We start from the raw sequence: 22399 nt of genomic DNA on the forward strand, positions 1-22399 counted from the left end.
CTGGCACTACAGGAGGCAGCGGCCTTATGGGTACAAAATGAGAACAGGTTCTCTCTCTCTCTCTCTCTCTCTCTCTCTCTCTCTCTCTCTCTCTCTCTCTGAATGTTTGTCCCAGGTAGGGGGCTACCCAAGCAAGTCTGTCAGAGGATAGAGAGAAGGAGCAGTCCTGACCTCGGGGCCAGCCTCTTCCCCAGGGTCTGAGTTCCCTGCTGAACCCAAAGCAGCTCAGCCTTGTTGGACAATTCAGATCAAACACCCTGCAGCAACTCAGGCCTGGGTGTGGCTGGAAGAAAGGAAGAGAGTTTGAGGGGGGGACAAGACGTCAAGGAAGGAACAGAGATTCCCCGATTTCATAAAAACTTTCGCAAACAGCTTTTCCCCAACCCCCTGCATTGTCCTGGGCGATAGACAAATTTGCATAAATCCTGGGAAGTTATTACTAAGCCTGAGTTGCCCCAGCCCCAGGTAATTTCCTCCCGGGGCCTTGATGGGTTTATGTATAAAGGCCCCCTGGAACTGGGCCCTGGCAGAGCCCAGAGCTGTAGCCCAGATCACCCAGAATTCATGGCTCAACTTTCTGCTCAAGGACGCATGAAGCTGATGGGTGAGTGCCCTGGTTACCTGCTCTGGGTGTGGAACGGAGGGAGGCTGGAGTAACAAGTGCCTCAGACCCGTCTGTTTGCTTCCAGCCCTACAGCTGCTGCTGTGGCACAGTGCACTATGGTCAGGACAAGAGGCCATTCCCCTGCTCACCGTCAGCTCTCTGCCACCATCCCTGCCTTTGCCCCGAAGCTTTCTGCTTAAGTCCTTGGAGCAAGTGAGGAAGATTCAGGCCAGGAACACTGAACTGCTGGAGCAGCTGGTGAGTGGGGTTGCTCTAGGTGTGGAGGGAAGAACTTGGGAGGGGGCAGGCTAGGGACACACAGCAGTGACAGTGTTTGCCTAGTGTGCACAAGAGCCTGGATCGCACCCTCAGAATACTGATGGAAACATAACATGGGGCACAAAAGGGACAGGGAAGAAAGAGACAGCAGTGGGACTTCTGGATGAGACTGTCCTTAGGGTCACTAGGAAGGTAGGGAACTGAGACGTCAGGTGGATGAAGAAATCGGAGGACCAGAGCTGGACGAACAGCCTGGCCCAGGTGAGAGCCCTCAGTGTCCTTCCATCTATAGTGTGCCACCTACAAGCTGTGTCATCCGGAGGAGCTGGTGCTGTTTGGCCACTCTCTGGGTATCCCCAAGGCTTCCCTGAGCAGCTGCTCCAGCCAGGCCTTGCAGCAGGTGAGTATTTGGAAAAGGAGGAACAGGAGGAGGAAGAAGAGAAGGAGGAAGAGGAGGAGGAAGAGGAGGAGGAGGAAGAGGAGGAGGACCAGGAGGAGGAAGAGGAGGAGGAAGAGAAGGAGGAGGAGGAGGGTCAGGAGGAGGACCAGGAGGACCAGGAGGAAGAGGAGGGCCAGGAGGAGGAAGAGGAGGAGGAGGATCAGGAGGAGGAGGAAGAGGAAGAGGAGGATCAGGAGGACCAGGAGGAAGAGGAGGAGGGCCAGGAGGAGGAGGAAGAGGAGGAGGAGGATCAGGAGGAGGAAGAAGAGGAAGAGGAGGATCAGGAGGACTAGGAGGAGGACCAGGAGGAAGAGAAGGGATCACATCCTAGTATTTGTCTCCTGAAGAGAGGGGGTATCCCAAGGCCTGCTCCCTAACCCTCCTATTGTCCCCAGACAAAGTGCCTGAGCCAACTGCACAGCGGGCTCTTCCTCTACCAAGGTCTCCTGCAGGCCCTAGCAGGCATTTCCTCTGAGCTGGCCCCCACCTTGGATATGCTTCACCTGGATGTCGACAACTTTGCCACCACCATCTGGCAGCAGGTGAGCACCATCTGGAGGGGGTCACAGCAGCGTGCCTGGGCACCCTGGAGCCTCTCTCTTATTTCTAGAGGCCTGGGTATGGGAAGACACCCCTCGCCCCCTGCCCCACTTCCTTCAGGCTGAGAGACAGACTGGGTTGGAGTCTTGATTGTGCTGTTCATGAGCCCCACAGGCTAGCTTACCACCTTCCCAGCACTCCCTTGCCTGCAGGAAGGACTGATCCCTGACGTCATCTCCTCCCCCACAGATGGAAAGCCTCGGGGTGGCCCCTACTGTGCAGCCCACCCAGAGCACCATGCCAATCTTCACTTCTGCCTTCCAGCGTCGGGCAGGAGGAGTCCTGGTCACTTCATACCTGCAGAGCTTCCTGGAGACAGCTCACCACGCTCTGCACCACTTGGCCTAGGCCTGCGCAGAAAGCACTTTCCAGAAAGTTTATTTATCTCTATTTAATATTTATGTGTATTTAAGCCCACTATTTAAAGACAAACAAGAGAAAATGGAGCTCTAAGCTTCTAGATCCTTCTCTCCACTTCTGAGTTTTGTTCTCCTGCTTGGAGCAGAGAGAGAAGGCTCTTGTGTCCTCCTGTGGAGGGCAGGGAAGGAGATAGGTAAATACCGAGTATTGATTCCTGCCGCTGCTCCAGGCACCCCATTCTGTGGTGGTACCCAAGAAATCACATTGAGCCCTGCTGTGCTGAGGCACCTGTCTCAGGGGCCCAGGCAGCATCTGGTCTCCCTTCTGGGGGACAAGACATCCCTGTTTAATATTTAAACAGCAGTGTTCCCAAACTGGGTTCTTACATCCCTTGCTCTGGTCAACCAGGTTGTAGGTTTTCCTGACCCCGTAGGAATGAAGTCCCTAAAGAAACAGTGGCGGCCAGGTTTGGCCCTGGAATTGACCGGATTCTTTTTTAGGGCCTTGCTGGCCTAGAACTGGGAGTGTGGGAGGGAAAAGGCACAAGGAATCCTGTGGGGAGTGCGTGGCATAGAGGAAGGCTGACCTGTCTACCCTCCCTCTCGACCCCACTTGTCACTGTAACCAAGCTTGCGGATAATAAAGTGTGTGTGTGCCCAGTAAATGTTTTCCTTCTTGGGTTTGGCTAATGCCTGGCCAGGGGCTGGTGGGTGGCAGGAGAGACCAGATAGAGAAGGTACAGGGAAGAGGAAGCATGTTCTGGTGACCAGTTCTCTCGGTGCCACTCTGTATAGTCTTGAACTATGTCGTTGGGACCTGACACTAAAAGTGCCCACAGTGTCCCTGCCTCAAAGAAGCCACAGCTTCTTGGGAAAGAAAAAAAAAGTTGATGGATCATAAATCAGTGGGAGAGAGGAGGCCTGGGGCTGGGGACAGGCTGAGCTGCAGCCAGGGCATACTGAACAAGTGCAGGGGCCTGGTCTCTTCACCACCTATGACCAGCAGCCCTCTGCAAAGCTCCCCGCACCCTCCCTTAGACTGACACCATGCCTATTACAGACAGAAAGCCTACTTCATGTGACCACTGGGTCAGAACTAGGGTTCTGGGTCGCATGGCTTTCCCTCAGCAAGCTCCATCTCCCCACAATCTCGTGCTTGGCTCACTCCTGAGCTGAAGAAGCCCCGCAGAGTAGGGAAGCACACTTCAGCTCAAGGTCAGCTGCAGGCTCCCCTGTGGTTCAGGCTAACCTATCACTGCCCTCCACAAAACTGTCTCCTCCCTGCCTCCCTCCCCACCTCTTTCCTTCCCTCAGCCTCACAGGCCATGTCCCTGGACTGGCAGTCTACGGAGGACAGACAGTCCTCACCCTCAATCCCAAATAATCTTCTGGCAGGAACATACTCTGGGCCAGAGGGTAAAGTGTGACTTAAAGACCAAGGCATCCTGCCCTGCACAGTACAGGGCAGGGCCTTTCACAGAACGTCCCACTTTCAATGAGTCCACACCATTGCAGCAGGACTGTGAACAATGCCCCCAGCCTTCCTCACCTCCTCCTCCTCCTCCCCCCCTACCACAAGACTATGCCCACCCCCCACTATAGCACAGCAGACTGCAGGAAAGGACACTGTCCCCACACGAGCAACAGAGCCACAGAGCCACCAGCAGCACTTGATAGCCATAAGGATCTTTATTTACAGAGGAACCAAGGGGGGACTTCCCACTCATGGGTTATAAAAATAAACTTATATACACACTGTGGCCGTATACATTCCTCCTTGAAGTACAGCGACTGCTAGAATTGGGGTGACCACAGTCTTTGGGTGCTCGTTGAAAGGACAGAAATTACAAAAGCAACTGGGAGATGTGCAGGGCTATGGTAAGTCAGGGCACGAGAGGGGAACGTCTCACTCTCCCGGCTCCCTGTCTGGATCCTGGGCCTGGGGTTCGCTGTAGGCCACTCCGAGCTCCTCAGAGTGCCGCGATGGCTTTGGCAGCCACCTGCCGACCCAGGGGCAGGCTGAGGTCTGTGATGGCCAGAACAACCTTGGGGCTGGACATAGCAGACACCTTTACCAGTTCTGATACCTGCGCAGACAGACGAACACAGGTAGCTCCTGGGCATGACACCCAAAGAGGAGGATCCCTCCTTTCTCTGTGGGTCCCCCCTGCAGACACTGGGACACTCACGGTAGTGAAGGGCATGAACTGCAGAATGCTGCCCCTGCTGTCCTGCTCCAGGCAGTCCACACACTCCTCCATGAACCACTGCACAAACTGGGTGTGGGGGCCAGCGGTGCGTGAACCCAGGACGGAGGAAATGAGCAGGAACAGGTTGGCTGTGCAGAAAGGAACAGGACACACAGTTCTAGAGCAGGTCAGGCAGGAGAGGGAGGCAAGAGGCGGGGAATGCCAAAGGCAGCAGGCCTGGGTGGAAGGAAGATGCAGTAAAGGGGGCTGAATACCTTAGACAGACAGTAGTGAGGGGCAGGGCAGGGTGTGGAGGTGGAGCAGGATGCCCCTTCTGGGGGACTCAGCCCTGTCTCCGATGAGGGGCTTCTAGCTCAGTCTGCAGGTAGGTGCAGCTGGCAAGACTCACCCAGGACTCGGTTCAGAGGGTCCCTCATGTTGACTGTGTGGAGCTGGGAAGCTGAGAGGGAGCTATTCATGGAGCGGTCAGCTGTGGGATGGCAGGGAGGGTACCGTATCAGCTCTGACTCCAGGGGAACCTTACCTGTCCCCCTCCATTAGGGGAGTCTGGGGAGGAGGTGAGGGGAACCAGGCCTGCTGAGTACCATCAAAGACCACTCTGTGTGACTCAGGCTGCCTCTCTGCCTGCTCAGAGCTCATCTTACAGACAGATAGATCTGTTTGCTAAGGGCCTAGCTAAGGCCATAGGTCTCAGGTGGGCAACCTAACATCTTTCCTTTGCACAAGCATGTAGCTCGGACCCTGATCCCTACAAAGCTCCAGAGAAAGTTCTAGGTTCAGGAGAAATCTCTGGAAACAAGAAAAATTGGATGCCACACAAGAGTTTTTGGCAGAAAGGAGTCTGTCAGCAAGGAGAGGATGACATGGGCTGCCCTCTGAGTAGGAAGGCAGGAAGGCAGCCCCAGGTCACAGCCTGGCGGGGCCTGTACTCAGCCACAGGGCATGTCTCTGGGTTAGGAAGGAAGGGAGAGTGGGTGAGTCAGTGGTACAAGCTGTGTCAAGCTGGTGAACTCACTAAATGCCTCGCCACCCTCCCACCAGTGATAAGGGAGGAGGACCTGTGGGGTCAGAGCACCCACTAGGGACAGAGAAGTGCAAGCTCCTGCTCTGCCAGACGGCCATGAGCTGGGAGTCGAGGAAGCTCGTGAGGGAGGAGTGAGTCCTGGGCAGGCCCATGATCCCCAAGTGCTCACTAGGACTTGACAGGATGCTGGCATCATCCTCATTGGAGCTCAGGAGCCGCATAAGCTTTGAAGGCTGCATGTCCTCCACAGGGAAGAGGCTGATATAATCCTGGGGACAAGGAGTCACTGTCACACACTCGACTTCCTAAGTCTCCAGGAGCTGGAGAGGACTGGAGGGCAGATCTGACTGGAGAAGTGAGCTTCCTACAGTCCTTGGCCAGCGTTACCAGTGGTGACCCTTCCCATACCCCAATCTCTGCCCAGTGAGCAGAAAAGGATCCTCATCAAGGATACTCAGAGGACCACTCAAGCCACTCCTCTAGACCCTGACCAATCAGACAGGCCCACACACAGATGACCTTAGCCCCAACCTCTGGCTGGGAGAGCACCTCTGCTTTAAGCGATCAGAAAATGTTTGCTGGGTTGGGGATTTAGCTCAGTGGTAGAGCGCTTGCCTAGCAAGCGCAAGGCCCTGAGTTCAGTCCCAGCTCCGGAAAAAAAAAAAGAAAAAAAGAAAATGTTTGCTGAATAAACACATGACCAAGTCAGCAGCAGGCCTACCTCTATGTCTTCTCTGTGCCTCTTCTTCTGGCGTGAGGATGCCTGTCCCTTGTGGGAAGAGTAAGAACTCAGGGCACACCAAACGGCTAGCCTAGCAAAGGTTCCAGGAAAAGGCATAGTTAAGTCGGTCCCAGAAGAAGCTACATGTTCACAGTGAAGGAGCCCCTTCTGTCCCTCACTCCCACCCAGATCCTGGGTGACACCAGACTGAATCTGGATGCTAGATGCTTGGGGCTCAAGAAAAGCTCTGGAGAGAATCCTACTTGGCTAGTGCGGTGCCAGGAGGGTCCATGAGGCTGTGCCACTTGGAGGAGTCAGTAAGCAGCCCAGGCAGGATGTGGCCCAGCAGAACCAGGGTCACTTGTTGCATGTCCAGACAGAAGATGGAGTACAATAGTTGAACTGCCCTTAGCGTGTGCTCCTTGCGAGTCTCCTTCAGCAGTTCCTGAGAGGCAGGCGAGTGGCTCCTGAGGTGCTGCCTGGACCCTAGGATTCTGATGCTCTAACCACCTCAGCAGCCAAAGGTGCTATTCAACCCTAACTCCCAAGGTGCTTCTCTGAGGTGAAGCCCTATCTCCCCAGGAGACCACCCAGCTTCTAGCAATCTCTCAAAGAAGCCTGGCCTATCCCAGACAATGATGTCTCCTGTCCCTGTCCACCTGGCTTGTCCACATACACCCCAGCCCAGCCTATCCCAGCTGATGACATCTCCTCCCCCTGTCCAGCTGGCTGTCCACATGCACCCCAGCCCGGTCTATCCCAACCGATGATGTCTACTGCCCTTATCTATATGGCTGTCCACATGTACCCCAGCCCTAGTACCTTAATCAGGTTGTTGCAGAACCAGTAGACGCCACCCATGTGCAGCAGGGTGTCAAGGATGTGAATGGAGCGGCTGTCCACCCAGCCCTTCTCCAGTACCTTGGCAAAGATGTCTGTCAGTACCTCCTTGATGGGACGCTTGGGAGGAAGCAGGTTCCAGTAGGGCATTGTGTCCACGCCCGTGGATGGAAACTTGATCTGCGTGGCTGTCTGCTGTAGCACGTCCGCACACATGTGTTCCAAGATTGAGTTCATAATCACCACCCTAGGGGAGCAGGGAGGGTACATGCAGGCATTACCCCTGGGTTGGGTTACGGAAACATGGCTGAGGAATTAGACCCATAGTATGCTGGGGAGGACAATACAGTTCACTCCTGGCGAGGAGCTCACTTGCCAGGCCTGAAGCCTAGGAGAGGCACAGACCAGGATTTTCTTCTCTTGCAGATTCCATCAATCCACTCAGATTTTCTGTTTCTCCTCCCCTCAACATCCCCATCCCCTTGTCCCCTCCCCCAGGCCTGAGCACTGCCAAATCAGGGTCATAAATAAACACAATCACTTCCACTTAAGCTGAGCACTTGGGGGAGGGGGTCCGACCCAGCCCTGGCACCCTCCCAAAGTAAACTGTAACTTCCAGGAGAGGCCTTTAGGCTGCCCCATGAGACTCTTCCCGGCCCTGGGCAGCTGGGCAAAATGTGCACGGCCTGGAATCCTCTTGGGAACATCTGGGCTGCAAACACAGCTGGGGTCTGAGTACTAACTGCTGGGATGTCAGGGTGCAGAGAGTGCAACCTTGACTTTCAGAGCCCCTCTGTGCCCGTGTGCTAATGTGTGTGTGTGTGTACGTGTGTATTTGTGTGTGTGCGCGCGTGCGTGCGTGCATGCGTGTGTGTGTGTTATAGTGTGTGTGTGTGTGTGTGTGTGTTATACACACTTAATTTGGATGATGTCCCACAGGCAGGGGAGTGCAGATAAGAGTGTACAGAGCCTCCCCAAACTTTGCTTGGGCTGTTTCCATATGTCCCTCAGAAAGCATCTTCAGCAGCTGCCCTGCAAGCCAGCCCAGCCCCACATACACAGCAACTCTCTCCAAGTCCCCTTGAGGGGCACGGATATGCAATGTTACTCAGCCTTAAAAGGAAGGAAATCCTGTCACATGCCAGAGTATGAATGAATTTTGAGGAAATTATGCTGAGTAAAGTCAGTCAGTCATGAAAAAGCAGGTATTACGTAATTCTAGTTATACGAAGTATCTAGTGTAGTTGCTCAGAGGGACAGACAGCAGCACGGTAGCTGCCGGGAACCCAGAAGGGGGGGTAGACAGTTGCTTATTGGCTAAAAGGCTCGGATACACAAGATGAAAATGTCTGGAGATCTGTGTCACAACCCACATCCTGAGTGACACACAAACACAGTTGAAATGGCAAATTTTCTATTATGTGCTTCACGCCACATTTAAAAACCAACAGCCCAACAACCTAACAGTTGGGGGGAATGAACGGACACCACCAGCCCGTGTGGCGGAAGTCCCTCAAGAGCCAGTACTTGAAATGGTCACCAGGACAGCTGGGGGTGGGGGAGGGCAGCTATAAAAACTGCAGATGCCTCAGAGTTCCTCGACAGTGACACAGCCATATAATCCCTTTGCTCTTCTGCCTCAGCTGGTTCTCTACAACTTGGAGTCTTTGAGGACAGAAGCCAAGCTGTCTGGGGTCCATATTTCCCACTCATGGACTGCAGGGTTAAAACCCTCTCGATCCAGAGAGACACCAACTACCTGCTGTGCCAGTTGAATGAGTGTGTGACAAAGAATGTGAGGGAGTGGTAGGGAAGGGAAGCCGTAAGCCGAGAGGGAAAGGAGAGTCCAGCCACCCTAACTGGGCACGGCCTGGGCAGCACAGCAAGGTGGGCTGTCAGAGCCTGGATGGAGGAGGAAGTGGTGGGTGAGCGGCTCCCTGGGAAGGGGAGGGCCGCTTGTTCCTGGTGGTGCTGACTCCTCACCACGCACCTGCAGGGGCCAGGAGGGCCAGGCCAGGTTACTGACCTCTCATTGTAGAACTGCAGCGTGTTCTCACTGTACAATGGCCCTGCCAACTGGCGGATCATCTGCAGTGACTTCTCACGCTCATCCAGCCCCAGCATCCGGACGTGGGCCACAAGCCAAGCCACAGCACACACTGCCAGACTGCATACCTTTCCCTTGATATTATCGGTGATTTTCTGTGGGGAGGAAAAGGGAATGACTTGGGGAACTCTCTCGCTCTCCCTAGCCATGACTCCCACGGCCTCTGGGGGGAGCTGGGGGGGGGGGGTCACAGGTGGCATCCCGAGTACATTTCACACCTTTGCAACACAAATTTGATTTTCTCAAGGACAGCTGGGAGGGATGAAGTGGTTAAGAGGGGGACACTGTGGGAGACTAATACCAGAACACGACTCCAGCTTGAGGGTTTGTGTGTATGCACAATGACAAGCTCTCAATGACAGCCCTGTGTCTCAGGCAGAGAGGCTCAAGTAATGGTGGAGCTACCTGGATGGACTCGAAGGCCAGAACCCCATTCTCCCAAGCGTTGAGGATTTCCAAAATGGCTGCTGAGATGCTCAGGCAGGCTTCATGCCACTTCATCTGCCTACAGAGAAGATTAGGGATAGGAGAACCACCATGGCAAGGGAGTGTGAGATGGGATTAGGGGAGAGGGTCTCGGAATGCCCCCACTACTACCCAAGGTCAGGACCTAGACCACTGACACTAGCTTCATCTCTGAGGAGTTGTTGAGTAAGGCCACCAAGGACTCGACTTTGGTGGAGTCAGGCCGGAAGCAGGGGTGGTCAGGGTTCAAAATCTTGCCCTCCTCAGGCATGCAGGTCTGCATCCAGGTCTCAAAGAAGGGGACTTCTTCTCCTGAGCTTGACTCGGAGAGAATCACCTGGAAAAGACAGCACCAGCTGAGAGAAGAGGGCATGGCGCCTGCCAGAGCCCAAGAACAGACTCTACTGCCATTCCCTTTCCTCGGACAAATCTAAATCTGTCCAGGGGAATCAGACAGGGAGTTGTGCTGCCACCTAGTGGTCAGCATGAATGTGTCGCTAGAGGACCTGGGACGCTGGGCACCTGTTGACTGGGAAGCCAACAGAACTGGCTGGCTTGGGAGATCAGCAGGGGCAGGGGTGAGTAAGGGAGTTCCTGGCAGTTTCCTTCCTCTTTGTCCCACTCACTTGGGGCCTCTTCCTGTCACCAGCTCTCATCACTTACCTCTGAGCCATAGGTCTGGGCCACGTGGCATAGCATGAGGAAGGAGATGTCAAAGAGCAAGGCACGAACTGAGGCTGTTTTTGCTGTGGGAAAGACAAGGACGCCAAGCTCAGCCCAGGGCAGAGGCCCCAAGCCCTGTGTAGATCAGGAGTGCCAGGGATTGAAGGCCTCACGCACAGTAGCAAGTGTGGAGGCTACACCCCAGCTCAGGACTTTCTGAAGGAAGGTCAGGGACCAAGTGGTTCCTTCAAAGCTCTGAGGCTCAGAATCCTTTTCTTGGGTCTTAGTAAAAACATCATCCCTTCCTTGAAATCCACAATTTCTAGAATGCAAACCGGTCTAAAATGGTCCAACTTGGAGAAGGGCAAAGGGGTGGTTGTGGCAGAGCCCCTTCCCAGCATCGCCCTCACCCCCGGAATGAGCAGGCAGTCCTCCCTCTCCTCCCTCCTCAGGTATCTGCAGATAGCACAAACTTACTGCTCTCTCCGCTGCCATGGGTAGTGAACTCATTCAGACTGCAGGGACAGAGACAGGTGAGATCAAGCAGAGCAGGAGCTGAGCTGAGCTACAGGAGGGGGTGGGGTGCGGGCAGGAGGGGGCTACACATTCAGGGGGGTGGTCCCTAGAGCCTGAACTATAAACTAAGTATGAACGAGTATTATAACTACAGAAATAAATCACTATTATTAAAAGAACATGGTGCCTCACATCTACATCCCAAGACAGAAGAGTCTAACACATGGTGTGTCAGAGGACAGCTCGGACTACACAGTGAGCCCCAAAGACTTATAAGGAACCATGTTCCACATGTAAAATTCCTGGTAACCTGCGAAACTCCAGGTAAGCCCCCAAAAGCTGCAGAATTTAAGAACCCATTAATAGCCAGGCCGTGGTCATGCATGCCTCTGGGGGCAGAGTGAGGCAGATCTAGGAGTTTGATGCTAGCCTGGTCTACAAAGTGAGTTCCAGGATAGCCAGGGTTGTTACACAGTACAAAACAAAAAACAAAAAGGACCCCATGAGCTAGATAGAGTCGGCTACACGAGACCCTATGTCCAAAGTCAATATCCAGACCAAGGAATTCTCCCATGCCCACTGTTCAATATCTCATTTTAAAAATGTATTTATCTTTTATTTTTATGTATTAAGTATGTCTGTGTTAGTTATGCATCTCATATGTCTACAAGATTCTGCACAGGGAGGGCAATGGATCCTCTGAGACTGGAGTTACAAACAACTGTGAGCTGAATGTAGGTCCTGAGCCATCTCTCTACCCTTGCACGCACCCTGTCCCCCTGAACTGTCATCATCTTAGCAAGCATCTTCATCCACCTTCAGTGAACCCTTCTGTCATGGTTTCTAGTTAGGATGCTCTGCCCTGGTCTGTATACCTCAATGGGAGACCCGCATCTAGTTATCTCCCCTCTCCAAACTGGACATCCCATCGCACAGCAGGGCATAGCTCTACTCACTTGATGAATTTCCGGGCAAAGGATTTAAGCTTCCCAGTGGCAGCAGCAGCAGCCAACAGCAAGTCCAGGCTCTTCCCAGACAGCATGTGTCCCAGGACCCCGAGCAACCCCTCCGGGGACTTGGAGTGATCCGCATCCATTGTCTGGGGCAGGACAAGAGGCCAGGGAAGGACACTGATGACCCCAGACAGCCTAAACACATTCCTCTCTGCCTGTGTCCACTGGCTGGCCCACAGCACCTTCAAACAACCTGCCACTTCCTGCTCTGACAGAAAGATGATCACTGCTAACACTCTCCCTACTCTGTAAGCCTTGTGCTCAACTACACAGGTGTGGCGGGGTGCAGGGGCAGGGCGTGAGGGGTGAGCGGTGAAGTGGGGGACAGGATCTGGCTGGGAGCTTCCCTTCTATGCCTTCATGGGTAGTGTCTGGAGAGGCTCCAGCCACATCATCTAGCGCACAGCGGGAGAGCAACCAATGTCAGCTTTCAGTGGTAGCTACCTTTGCCTCCCTGGTTGTTCCACTCCCCAAACAGCTCTCCACAGAGAGCCAGAGAGGTCTGTGGGCCCTGTTCATTTATCTGGAAACAGGAAAGCAAAAGAAGAAAGGAGTGCACAGCGGCACAGGCAGGGCGCACGCGCACCTTGAGAATGTTTGTAACAGTGGGCTCTGCCCGCAGGATCAGTCCAGGATTAGGCTGGATGTTAGCATTTTCTGATGATTTTAGCTGGGGGTCCCGATCTGCTGTGCTATGGTCATAAACCAGAGAAGAAAACAGAAACGAAGATTATTTCCTTTTTGGAGACAGGTCTCATATTGTCTCAGGCTGGCCTTAAACTCAAGGTCGTTCTCCTGTTTCAGCCTCTCGAGGTTGGAGTTACAGCTGTAAACTACCTCACTCATACTTGGCTAGGAAAATCCTGATACAGTCTCTAATACATTGTGTGTGGTGGCCTGCACTCTAATCAAATCTTAAATCATTCAAGTGGCAGAAGCAGGCAGACCTCTGTGAATGAGGCTAGCCAAAGCTACATAGTGAGACTCCTGTTTTTAAGAAAAAAAATTCTCTAATTCAACTCCAGAAACAAAGGTAGAAGTTTATGCGTGAACCTGTGCTCAACATTACCATCATCTCAATTTGTCAGTATCATTACCCACATTCTGAGTTCAGTTAAGATTAAAGGAAGATGGGGGTTGAGGATTTAGCTCAGTAGTAGAGCACTTGCCTAGCAAGCGCAAGGCCCTGGGTTCAGTCCTCAGCTCCAAAAAAAAAAAAAAAAAAAAAAAAAAAAAGATTAAAGGAAGATGTAAGACTTTCTCTTCGGCCTTTGCTCACAAAGGAGGACGGGTCAAAGAGCAGCTCTCTAGACCCAGAAGGCATCAGCCACTTGCAACTCAGACCTTAAAGAGGAAGGGAAAGGCACTAGGAACCAGTCTGGCAAGAGGGAGGCCACCCGAGGGGCTCACAACGTACCGCTTGCTCACAAGGCTGGCAAAGCTGGCCTCAGACAGAAGCCCCTGCTTGTTGCACTCCTGGAGGAGGAAGTTCGTGCAGTCACAACTGTGAAGGAAAGCCAGAGGATCCAAGTGAGAGGAGAGTTGGATCACAGGGTATCTGTCCGGTCTCCTCTCTCCTTCAGGGTGACGAAAACCTCAGGTACCCAAAGGTAGAAGTGCTCTGGGTACTTGGCAACTATGAGCCTACTGCCTCCTGCCTCTGCCAAGTGGGAGAGTCCAACAGGAAGAAAGAGTTCCCAATGCTCATCTAACACGGTGAGCAGGGAAGGACTCAGAACACTTTCCAGGGAGCTCGTACTTGCAGCGCTGGTCAGCTTTGTCCAACAAGGGTGTGAGCTTCAACAGGAACTCAAAAGCACAGTTGACATCCTCAGTGAAGTCCTAAAAAGAATCAGAAACTGCCACCTGGGTTCTACATCCCAGGGCCCCACAGCCCAAAGGGCCGGGTTACAAGGACACCTTGCTTGGTAAGAGAGAAAGCTGGCTGTGACCCCTACCAGCCCCCAGTGACTAGGTAGGAGGTGCTGGAGGCCCCACGCTCTCCATGTGGTTACTCTGGCCAAATCACCACAAGCAGTCTTTCTGCTGGGTGGATGGGAGCCACCATCTTTACCTGGGTGTATATGCAAGGACATACCCAGGTGTTCACAGGTCCACACAGCCTCCTCTGGGCACAAGAACATGTCACCACAGAGCTACAGCCCAAAAGACCCACCCTTAGCACACACCCTTAGTCCAAGACTCGGGAGGCAGAACCAGGTGATCTCTGAGTTCGAGGCCAGTCTGGTGTACAGAGTGAGTTCCAGAACAGCCAGGGCTACACAGAGAAACCCTGCCTCATAAAAACAAAAACAAACAAACGAAAAAAAAAAGAAAGGAAAGAGAGACCAGGACAAGGACTTGTCTACCTTCCTCTGCTTCCATGACCCTCACCCAGGCTCCAACTCACCTTGTCTCCATGAAAATATTTCTTCAATTTCACCAAAACCTGTGGAATCTAGGACACGAGGGAGAAGAGAGGAAAATCAAGGACCTTTTTCTCTTTCACTTACCCCAGAAGACTGTGCATTCCCTACTGTGGGCACTGAGGTAGGAAGGCTCTTCTGGCTTGGACGGTACTCTCTGAATGACCTGTAAGCCTACACACAGGGACCCGAGCACCCGATGCCTCTGGCCTATAGGACATGGCCCCCCCACTTCTGCTGCCCCCAAATCCTAACAACAAAATTGGAAGCAAGGTTCAGAGCCACCTCCCCGGCTCTCTTAAGTGACCGGAACCAACCTGGCTAAGGACAGGCTAAACAAGCAGCCAAGACTCAGAGACAATGACCAGCTAAGCTTGTGCTAGAGACTCAGAGGTTGGACTAGGTGCCAGGAGGGGACACACAGGGCAAAGATCCAGCACACTGCTCTTCTCCTGAACGCTGTCCCCCTTCCTGGGTCTTCCTTGCCACCATATCACCAAATAGATACCTTGAGATAGGTGAAAGCCGTCCACTTCAGCTCCTGCGTACCTTCAGGGGACTCAATGAGTCCCACAAAGCAAGCTTTCCAGATCTCAAGGACAAAGAGAGGTGTGGGGATATGCTGTGGGAAATCCAAGGGGGTGGTGTAAGAGGTCCCTCCCCTTCCGCAGGCTCCAAGGACCAGGTTGGGTTTGTGACTACACAGCAGGGCTCCAGTTCAGACCCAAGATCTGGAGGACAAAACTGTGTACAACTGGCATCTGTGGTCCACTAGGGGATCAAGAGGAAATTTCTATTCCTCTGGAGTACCAGCCTCCTCCCTCTTCCCCCATGGCCGCCCACCCTGCTTGGCCACGCCCACCTGCATGCGCTTCACCATCATCAGCTGCTCCACCAGGGGCTGCATCTCGCCTGTCAGGTTCATGGTGCCCTCAAGCAGGATGAGTGCATGGATGGTGGGGAAGCCAGTCTTGTGCAGCTGCTCCGAGTGCACAGACAGCATGGTGGGGATGCTGAGGAGAGACGCATGGGGACAGTGTCGGGGACTGAAGAGACAGAGGGACAACACACCTCGGACCCACCTTCCCGTCTCGGGCAGAAACCTAACCTCCTGATGAGTGTGCCACAATGCTCGGCCTGGCTCCGGAGTTGGGGGTTGCTGAGGTTGGCCAGGATCTCCCCGAGTTTTAGAAGACAATGCTCAATGGCAGTCCAGGAGGCTGGGAGAGAAAAAGCAAGGCAGAAGCATGCTGGGAAGGAGACTCGGGCACAGCCCACACTCCATGACTGTGGTGTTTGCTGGCTGTGAAAGCACACAGCAAGAAACCTCCGAGGATGAGGAGGCAGAGTCCTGAGGGGAGCATGCTTCTGTAAGGGGAGTAGGCGCCATGGGACAAAGACCCCTAGAAACCATACAGAGGGCCTGACTTCCAGTGACCACACACAACTGACACACAAGCAGTGGGAACAGGCACAGGGTGGGTGTAGCATCCAGTGGCCGAGCGGGGACAGTCACTTCTACTCTAGGCAACCTAGTTCCAAATGCCTTGCCAACACGGCTTCCGAGTTCCTGCTGTTTTAAAGCTCACCCAGCTGGGTGAGCCCACTGGCCTCTCTCTTAAATGGCCACACTCGTGGCCTACAGCACATATTAGTATTTAATTACTAGTCACTTATCCTAGTTACAAGCCCCACGGGTCAAATGATGAATGACGGCACCAGCTAGCCAATTAACCTCCACGTAGCACAGGGACAAGAGAAAGACAACCGAGACCTGAGATCCATCAAAATGAAGCGTTCACCTACTTTCCTACCAATAACACTTATCAAGTGCCAGGAAGGCAAGGCACTGCCAACACTAACAAGAAAACAGATGAAGAAAAACTGTCAGCACAGCCCATTTTGACACAGTGATCAGCCTCTTTCTGGACTTTTGCCAGAGACACTAATCCCCTAACAACATCTCCACTGAGCCCTGAAGACCTGGGTGCCACCCATTTTAGCATTCCTGTCAATGGAAAACAAGAGACCCTTAGGTGGCCCTAGCCAGAGGGGCTCAAGACTCAGAGGCCCGAGGCCTCTGTTGAAGAAGACTTCCCTCCTATAAATCTGGAAGGTTCCAAGACGTAACAGAACTTGAGTTGAGAGATAAGAGCAGACAGTCATGGCAGACAGGTACTGAGTTTAACTGAAAGCTTAGGTCACACCTGAGTCATCCGCTTCTAGGCGAGCAACATGAAGACAGACAAGAGCGGGTGCTCGTCTCGTCCTCGAATTTCTCAGGTGCATGGCATTCCAATCTTACTCCCCACCAGTGTGTAAGCTTGCTGAGGGCAGGGACCCTGCCACATGCGCCTTCGGCAGCCCCCCTCCCCCACTCGAGCACCTGGCGCGGTGCTGGGCACAGGAGAAGGCTCAGTAAATACCTGTTGGTTGATTGGCTCGGGTGCCACCCTGCCCAAGTCCCTGGGATGTATGCAATGCTTATGGGGAGAGAAAAAAGGAAGTGGGATGATTTCGGATCCTTCTAGAAAGAAGTGGGATGGCATCCTGCCTCTCCCCTCTCAATCAAAGGACCAGCTACAGAAGCAGCAGCAGGCAGGGCGCAGGGGAATCGGGGACATACAGGCCTCCTCTAGTTTGGCGATGTGCAGCAGGGCTCGGTTCTTGGTGCTGCTGAGGGTCTTCTCCAGGCATTGCAGGCACAGGGCAAGCTGCTTCTCCCCAGTGACCGCACTGCCAGCCTCCAGCCCTTCCTGGAGCCGCTCCGCAGAAGCCGCTGTACATCGCAGCAGCCAGTGGAGGGCGCTGAGGAGCGCTCGGCACAGCCCGATGCATTCCTCTGCTTTGCCGTGGCAACTACCCAAAAAGGATGAAAATTTGTATCTATTCCAAAAGCTGAAATCCAACCCACACCAATGTTCCCCCAGAGTCTCTGGCACAACACTACCAGGGGACAGAGTTGGAAAGTTGGCAGAATCCTAGGTAAGACACCTCGTCTAGCCAGCTTCCACTAGACAAGATCTTAAAGCAGCTGTTCCAAATAGAGGAGGCACTTTGTCTTCAGGAAATAGTTAAGAAGCTGGGGGTGGGCAGGCAGAGACCCAGAGATGGTCTCAGTTTGTCTCCTAGACTATGGGCCTCTGCTCGGCACTGAAAGAATGATGCAGTTCTCCGAGCTTTCTCACCCATCTCTTACCTGAGTCGGTCACAAAACATGTCCATGATGTCCAGCAGAGCCTGGACACACAGGTCCCGGGAAAAGTCATCAAACTGCAGAGAGAACAGAGAACAATGGAGAGGCACAGCACTGTCTAGTCAACCCCGGTCTCACAAGCTCTGCTCCTTCTCCTCCCTCCAGCCCTGGGCTACAGACTCTCCACGAGGACATGTGTTCCTAACTCCCAGACCTTCTCCTCAGCTGGGAGAGGCATCAGGTGTTGCCTATTCAGCCTCAGGGGACACATGACCAGAGTGGCGAGGCCGGTGGCCTTGTCTGAGTCCTCCCCACAGTTCCTGAGGGGCCATGGTCATACCTTACTGATGGCAGTGAGCACGGAGGAGTAGGACACCATCTAGAAGAAAGAAGACACAGGACGTTCAGACAAGTCATCCACTTGAGAGGGGCCAACATTGATGCTTGAACTGCCACAGCTCGGGATCCCCAAGGCCTTCAATACGCTTCCTCAGCTCTTTAAGGGGCACACGATAATGTCATGTGCTGTCCTGGTTGCTACTTCTGTCACACTCATCGCAAAGGGCATCCATATAAGGCTCTGAGAGGGTTTCCCATACCCAAAAGGGACACTGTCCTGTCTTTATGCTGTTCCTTTCCAAAGCTAAATGAACTTCAGTTGGCCCCTAGTGGGCAAAGGGTCACCAAGAGTGATAGTCATGTGGCTTTATGTCTCTAACCTTCCTGTATGTGGTCCGGAAGTCCAGGGGACGAGGCTCAGCCCCAGCCCCATGCCTGCTAGGCAAGGGTAATGTGCCATTCTGCTGGGCTGAAGAGACACTTCAGTGGTTGGTGCCAGCCAAGCGTGTGCCCTAAATTCAACCCGAGGCACAGAGGTGGTGTGTGTGCATGTGAACTATTTCTCCTCCACACTAACTAGTCCCATTGCTTCTTTTATCAAGAAGACTAATTGAGGGCCGGAGAGATGGCTCAGCGGTTAAGAGCACTGACTGCTCTTCCAGGGGTCCTGAGTTCAATTCCCAGCAACCATATGGTGGCTCACAACCATCTGTAATGAGATCTGGTGCCCTCTTCTGGTGTGTCTGAGGACAGCTACAGTGTACTCACATACATACAATAAACAAAAAAAGAAAACTAATTAAGCTGGGCGGTGGTGGTGCACACCTTCAATCCCAGCACTCGGGAGGCAAAGGCAGGCAGGTCTGTGAGTTTAAGGCCAGCCTGGTCTACAGAGCAAGTCCCAGGATAGCCAGGGATATACAGAGAAACCCTGTCTTGAAAAAAACAACCAAACAAACAAAAAGATTAATGGAGGCTGAGGGTGTGGCTCGGCAGTAAAGTGCACTCCAGTACTTGCCAAGATGAGCAAGACCCAGGGCTCAAGCTCCAGCACTAGAGAAATTACAAGAAACAGTGACCGTCAAGGACACAGTGGCAGCCCCCGTAGTCACAGCTACTCTGGAGGTTAAGACTGAAAAACCACTGAGCCTTTAAATTGGACATCAGTCTGACCATCATAGCAAAGCTTCGAGTCAACAGAAACAGGTGTGGGGTTATCTGATTTGGACAAGGATTGGCGAATATCTCCCCTGGGAAACAGGAGGCTCCTGCTGCCTCTGTGGATCAGGGAACCACTGTCCAGTAACCACCGCAATCCTGACGTTTGTAGAGTGAATACATTAAAGCATGCCCTTAGATCAGCACTTCCTAATGTTGCTGCCACAGCTGCACCAGCAAGGAAGCCCCCAGCCGCACACCTTCGAGCCAGCACGCAGGGCTGCTGGAAAGGTCAAAGCCAGCCTGGGCTAGATAGTAAGACCCTGGCTCAAAAATCAGAAGCACATAAATGAAATGAAAACGCTGGCTCCTGGTGCTGGGGGTGCAGTTCAGTGCTGGGTGCTTGCCTAACATGTACAAGGCCTCAATTTCATTCCAGTCCTGCAAAAGAAGTAAATAATTTTTTTTTACTTATTTCTTTATATTTATGTGTACATGTGTTTTGCCTGCATATATGTCTGTGCCACCTGCATGCAGTGCCCTGTTAGTCAAAAAGGGGCATGGGATCCCCTGGGACTGGGATAGGTGGCCAGTTCTTGTTTTTTTTTGAGACAGGGTTTCTCTATATAGCCCTGGCTGTCCTGGAATTCACTATGTAGACCATGCTGGCCTCCAACTCAGAGTTCCATCTGCCTCTGCCTCCCCAATGCTGGGATTAAAGGCATGCACCACTGTGCTTAGCCAGCAGCTAGCGTTCCTGACTACAGAGTCATCTCTCTGACCCACAATAAATTCTAATTCCTCGGGCATATAACCCTCAATACAGTGCTGGTGCCCACAGTATTACTCAGCACAAAAAGAGCAACTTTTTAAAAGATTTATTTATTTTATTTATGAGTACAATGTCACTGTCTTTAGACACACCAGAAGAGGGCATCAGATCCCCTTACAGAGGGCTATGTGGTTGCTGGGAATTGAACTCAAGACCTCTGGAAGAGCAGCCAGTGCTCTCATCCACTGACCCATCTCTCCAGCCCAAAAGAGCAATTTCTTTACTATAGAAAATCATATCAGACCATGTTGCTCCTGGCTTCTTTAAGACACTGGGAAATGTTACAGGGCTTGGTGGTGTGCTCGGCTGTAAGAAGAGTGTGTACTTTGGATGGTCCTGGCTTCCCCCCCTTGCGCTGCAAATAGGGAAATCTTTTCACAGGCACACACAGTGCTTCTGTGTGATGGATGCCATAAAACCCTAAAGTAAAAACATACATAAATACGTACATCCTCATTGTGAGACTTCTCAGAACCAGGATGCATTTGTAAACAATGAGAGATGACTCAGTAAAGACACTTGCTGCCGAATCTCAAGACTTGAGATCAATCCCCAGACCCCATAAGCTGGAAGAACTGACTCCCACCAGCATGCCCTCTGCCTTCCACACGCCATGGCACACGCGGTCCCCTTCCCAGAGGCGCCCAAGCAATAGCCTTCAAAGTCATTTCATCACAAGATCTCATTTAAGTAGTATTTCCAAATACATACTTTATATAATTCTACCTAGACAGTAAATTCCTTGCAGACAGAGATAACTACATTTATATCCGTTTCTCTAGCACAAGGCCTTCGACTTGTCCTTGGGAAATTTTCATTGCTTCAAGTAACTGAGTTCTATTAATGAGCTGCAATCTAAAACGATTTTACCTTACAACACACTTCTTTTCTTTTTTTTTTTTCTTTTCTTTTTTTTCGGAGCTGGGGACTGAACCCAGGGCCTTGCACTTGCTAGGCAAGAGCTCTACCACTCAGCTAAATCCCCAACCCCTACAACACACTTCTGTTAGTGACTGTGCTCTACATCACAGAGAACTGGTTTGATAGAAATAATTTGTCCTGAGCAGATTTAAACTCTTTTTTTTTTCTTTTTTCTTTTTTTCGGAGCTGGGGACCGAGCCCAGGGCCTTGCGCTCGCTAGGCAAGCGCTCTACCGCTGAGCTAAATCCCCAACCCCAGATTTAAACTCTTAATTCGGCAGGCTGAGGTGTATGCAGCTCGGTGGCTGAGTGCTAGGCTAGCACGCTTAGGCCCTGGGTTTGCACTGCAAAAAGTAACGGTGACAGCATGTGTGCAGTGTGTGGTCAGAGATGACGGCGATCATCACCTGAGCAGACTGGCTCAGGCATTTTAAACCAGACCTCGTGGATGAACACGCGCAAAATACAGACAGGGCTTAAATGCAGACAATTAGCATTCAGAGCCGTCAGCAGCAGGACATACTGTGAAGCCAAAGCAAGTGTCTGACAGTGAGCAGAAAGTTGGGAGAATGCCTGGGCAGAATGGCCGTGCCGTTCCAGGCCAGTGTTTGTTTATTTATAACCAATGTCCCCATAGAGAGAGCTTGGAGAAGAACTGAGCCTTGCTGGGTGCCAACCTGTAGGGGGAGCTGGATGTTTCAACTTAAAAAACCTGGACGCCACAGCGAGAAGAGAAGCCCCCGCTGTGCACGTTCTCATTGAGGGCTTAGTCAGAATGAGTTGATGGCCTCCACACGGTGCATTCTGTACATGGCTTCTAAGTGTGTCACTTAAGCTCTGCTCCAGACACACCTGAAAGCGCTTACGCATGGTAGGTAACCTCTTCCTCCCAGTAGGACTTAAGTCAGCTCCAGTCTTAACAATTCCACCAACTAGACACTCTGAGCTGACACAAAACCTCGAGGCTGGAGGCTGGCGTGGCCATCTGCACACGTGGCTAGCCTAGGCTGACCTGGCAGCTGTCTCTAATCCTCTTGCTCTTCTTCATACCCAACACCCCCAACCACTCCTAAGTGCCCTCTCCAGGCATAGCACCCGACCAAAGAGCCTCTTAACTCCGAAGGAAGAATAAATTACTAATTTTGTATAGCACTTGACAGGCTGTGAAGATATTCAGCCTTTCTAAGCTTGCCTTTCTTGCTGGTGTTTATGTATCTCAAGAGCCTCCTATTTTAGAGAGAGCTTCCCACAGACCCCACATTTCTCTTAACCACCCTCTCTGTTCTCTCCAACAGAGTTCTCTACTCTCACGGTCTCTACCTCCACACCTTCTGCTCGCTCTTTAACACACTGCAGTCACTTCTGTCCTGACCCCTGCACTAATCTCTCCCTCACAGCTACCAACAAACCCTTGCTGTGAGACCCACGGGCTCTCACTTCTGATGGAGTCCAGCCTCCTGGCTGCCGCTGACATCATCAAGCACATCCTTGATTTTCCACCTTTCCTTCCTTTATACCTTCTACCTGATACACTCTTGACGGTTTCCTTTGCTCTCCTCAGATCATTTCTTACACGTGCTTTTACATGACTGGGTGCTTAGGAATCTGGCACGGACCACTTCCCTTGCCCACATTCCCTGAACAATGTCCTCTATACCCATATCCCCCGTCAACCATCTGGGCCCGAC

At 52.5% G+C, this 22399-nt stretch overlaps 2 protein-coding genes and 1 non-coding gene across 13 annotated transcripts in view; 1 reads left to right on the forward strand and 2 right to left on the reverse strand.

The window, feature by feature from the left end:
* Positions 1-570: 570 nt before the first annotated feature.
* On the forward strand, positions 571-2946 carry Csf3 (colony stimulating factor 3). Its single transcript, NM_017104.2, has 5 exons — positions 571-604; positions 690-862; positions 1176-1283; positions 1718-1864; positions 2112-2946. The coding sequence occupies exons 1-5, from the start codon at positions 592-594 to the stop codon at positions 2268-2270; spliced, it is 600 nt and encodes a 199-aa protein (NP_058800.2). The 5' UTR covers positions 571-591; the 3' UTR covers positions 2271-2946.
* Positions 2947-3951: 1005 nt separating this feature from the next.
* Med24 (mediator complex subunit 24) overlaps positions 3952-22399 on the reverse strand; it is a 37742-nt gene continuing 19294 nt past the window's right edge. For 3 of the 11 annotated variants that reach the window (XM_017597516.3, XM_006247415.4, XM_006247416.4), the window contains exons 4-27: positions 17803-17841; positions 17466-17539; positions 16893-17125; positions 16693-16749; positions 15375-15486; positions 15129-15279; positions 14775-14888; positions 14251-14298; positions 13600-13682; positions 13258-13344; positions 12427-12532; positions 11784-11926; positions 10789-10826; positions 10312-10394; positions 9807-9985; positions 9589-9688; positions 9103-9278; positions 7059-7323; positions 6500-6681; positions 6237-6327; positions 5685-5784; positions 4880-4960; positions 4471-4619; positions 3952-4368 (exon numbers count right to left, since the gene is read on the reverse strand). In XM_017597516.3, coding sequence (XP_017453005.1) covers positions 4252-4368; positions 4471-4619; positions 4880-4960; positions 5685-5784; positions 6237-6327; positions 6500-6681; positions 7059-7323; positions 9103-9278; positions 9589-9688; positions 9807-9985; positions 10312-10394; positions 10789-10826; positions 11784-11926; positions 12427-12532; positions 13258-13344; positions 13600-13682; positions 14251-14298; positions 14775-14888; positions 15129-15279; positions 15375-15486; positions 16693-16749; positions 16893-17125; positions 17466-17539; positions 17803-17841 — 2808 coding nt within the window. In that variant the 3' untranslated portion in view covers positions 3952-4251. Of the gene's footprint in view, positions 4369-4470; positions 4620-4879; positions 4961-5684; positions 5785-6236; positions 6328-6499; positions 6682-7058; positions 7324-9102; positions 9279-9588; positions 9689-9793; positions 9986-10311; positions 10395-10788; positions 10827-11783; positions 11927-12426; positions 12533-13257; positions 13345-13599; positions 13683-14250; positions 14299-14774; positions 14889-15128; positions 15280-15374; positions 15487-16692; positions 16750-16892; positions 17126-17465; positions 17540-17802; positions 17842-22399 lie in introns of those variants that run through there. The other 8 variants (XM_063269788.1, XM_063269787.1, NM_001034079.1 and 5 more) reach the window with 5 other exon arrangements.
* On the reverse strand, positions 10523-10626 carry LOC120095471 (small nucleolar RNA SNORD124). Its single transcript, XR_005490934.1, has one exon. It is a non-coding gene; the product is annotated as a small nucleolar RNA SNORD124 (small nucleolar RNA).

Source organism: Rattus norvegicus, chromosome 10, assembly GCF_036323735.1.
Source record: "Rattus norvegicus strain BN/NHsdMcwi chromosome 10, GRCr8, whole genome shotgun sequence".
Taxonomy (NCBI): Eukaryota; Metazoa; Chordata; class Mammalia; order Rodentia; family Muridae; genus Rattus; species Rattus norvegicus.

What these genes read in the sequence shown, in the direction of transcription:
- Csf3 (NM_017104.2), top strand. An exon ending in CCAGCCAGGCCTTGCAGCAG is followed by an intron (nt 1,284 to 1,717) that starts GTGAGTATTTGG and finishes TATTGTCCCCAG; the next exon opens with ACAAAGTGCCTGAGCCAACT. An exon ending in CCACCACCATCTGGCAGCAG is followed by an intron (nt 1,865 to 2,111) that starts GTGAGCACCATC and finishes CCTCCCCCACAG; the next exon opens with ATGGAAAGCCTCGGGGTGGC.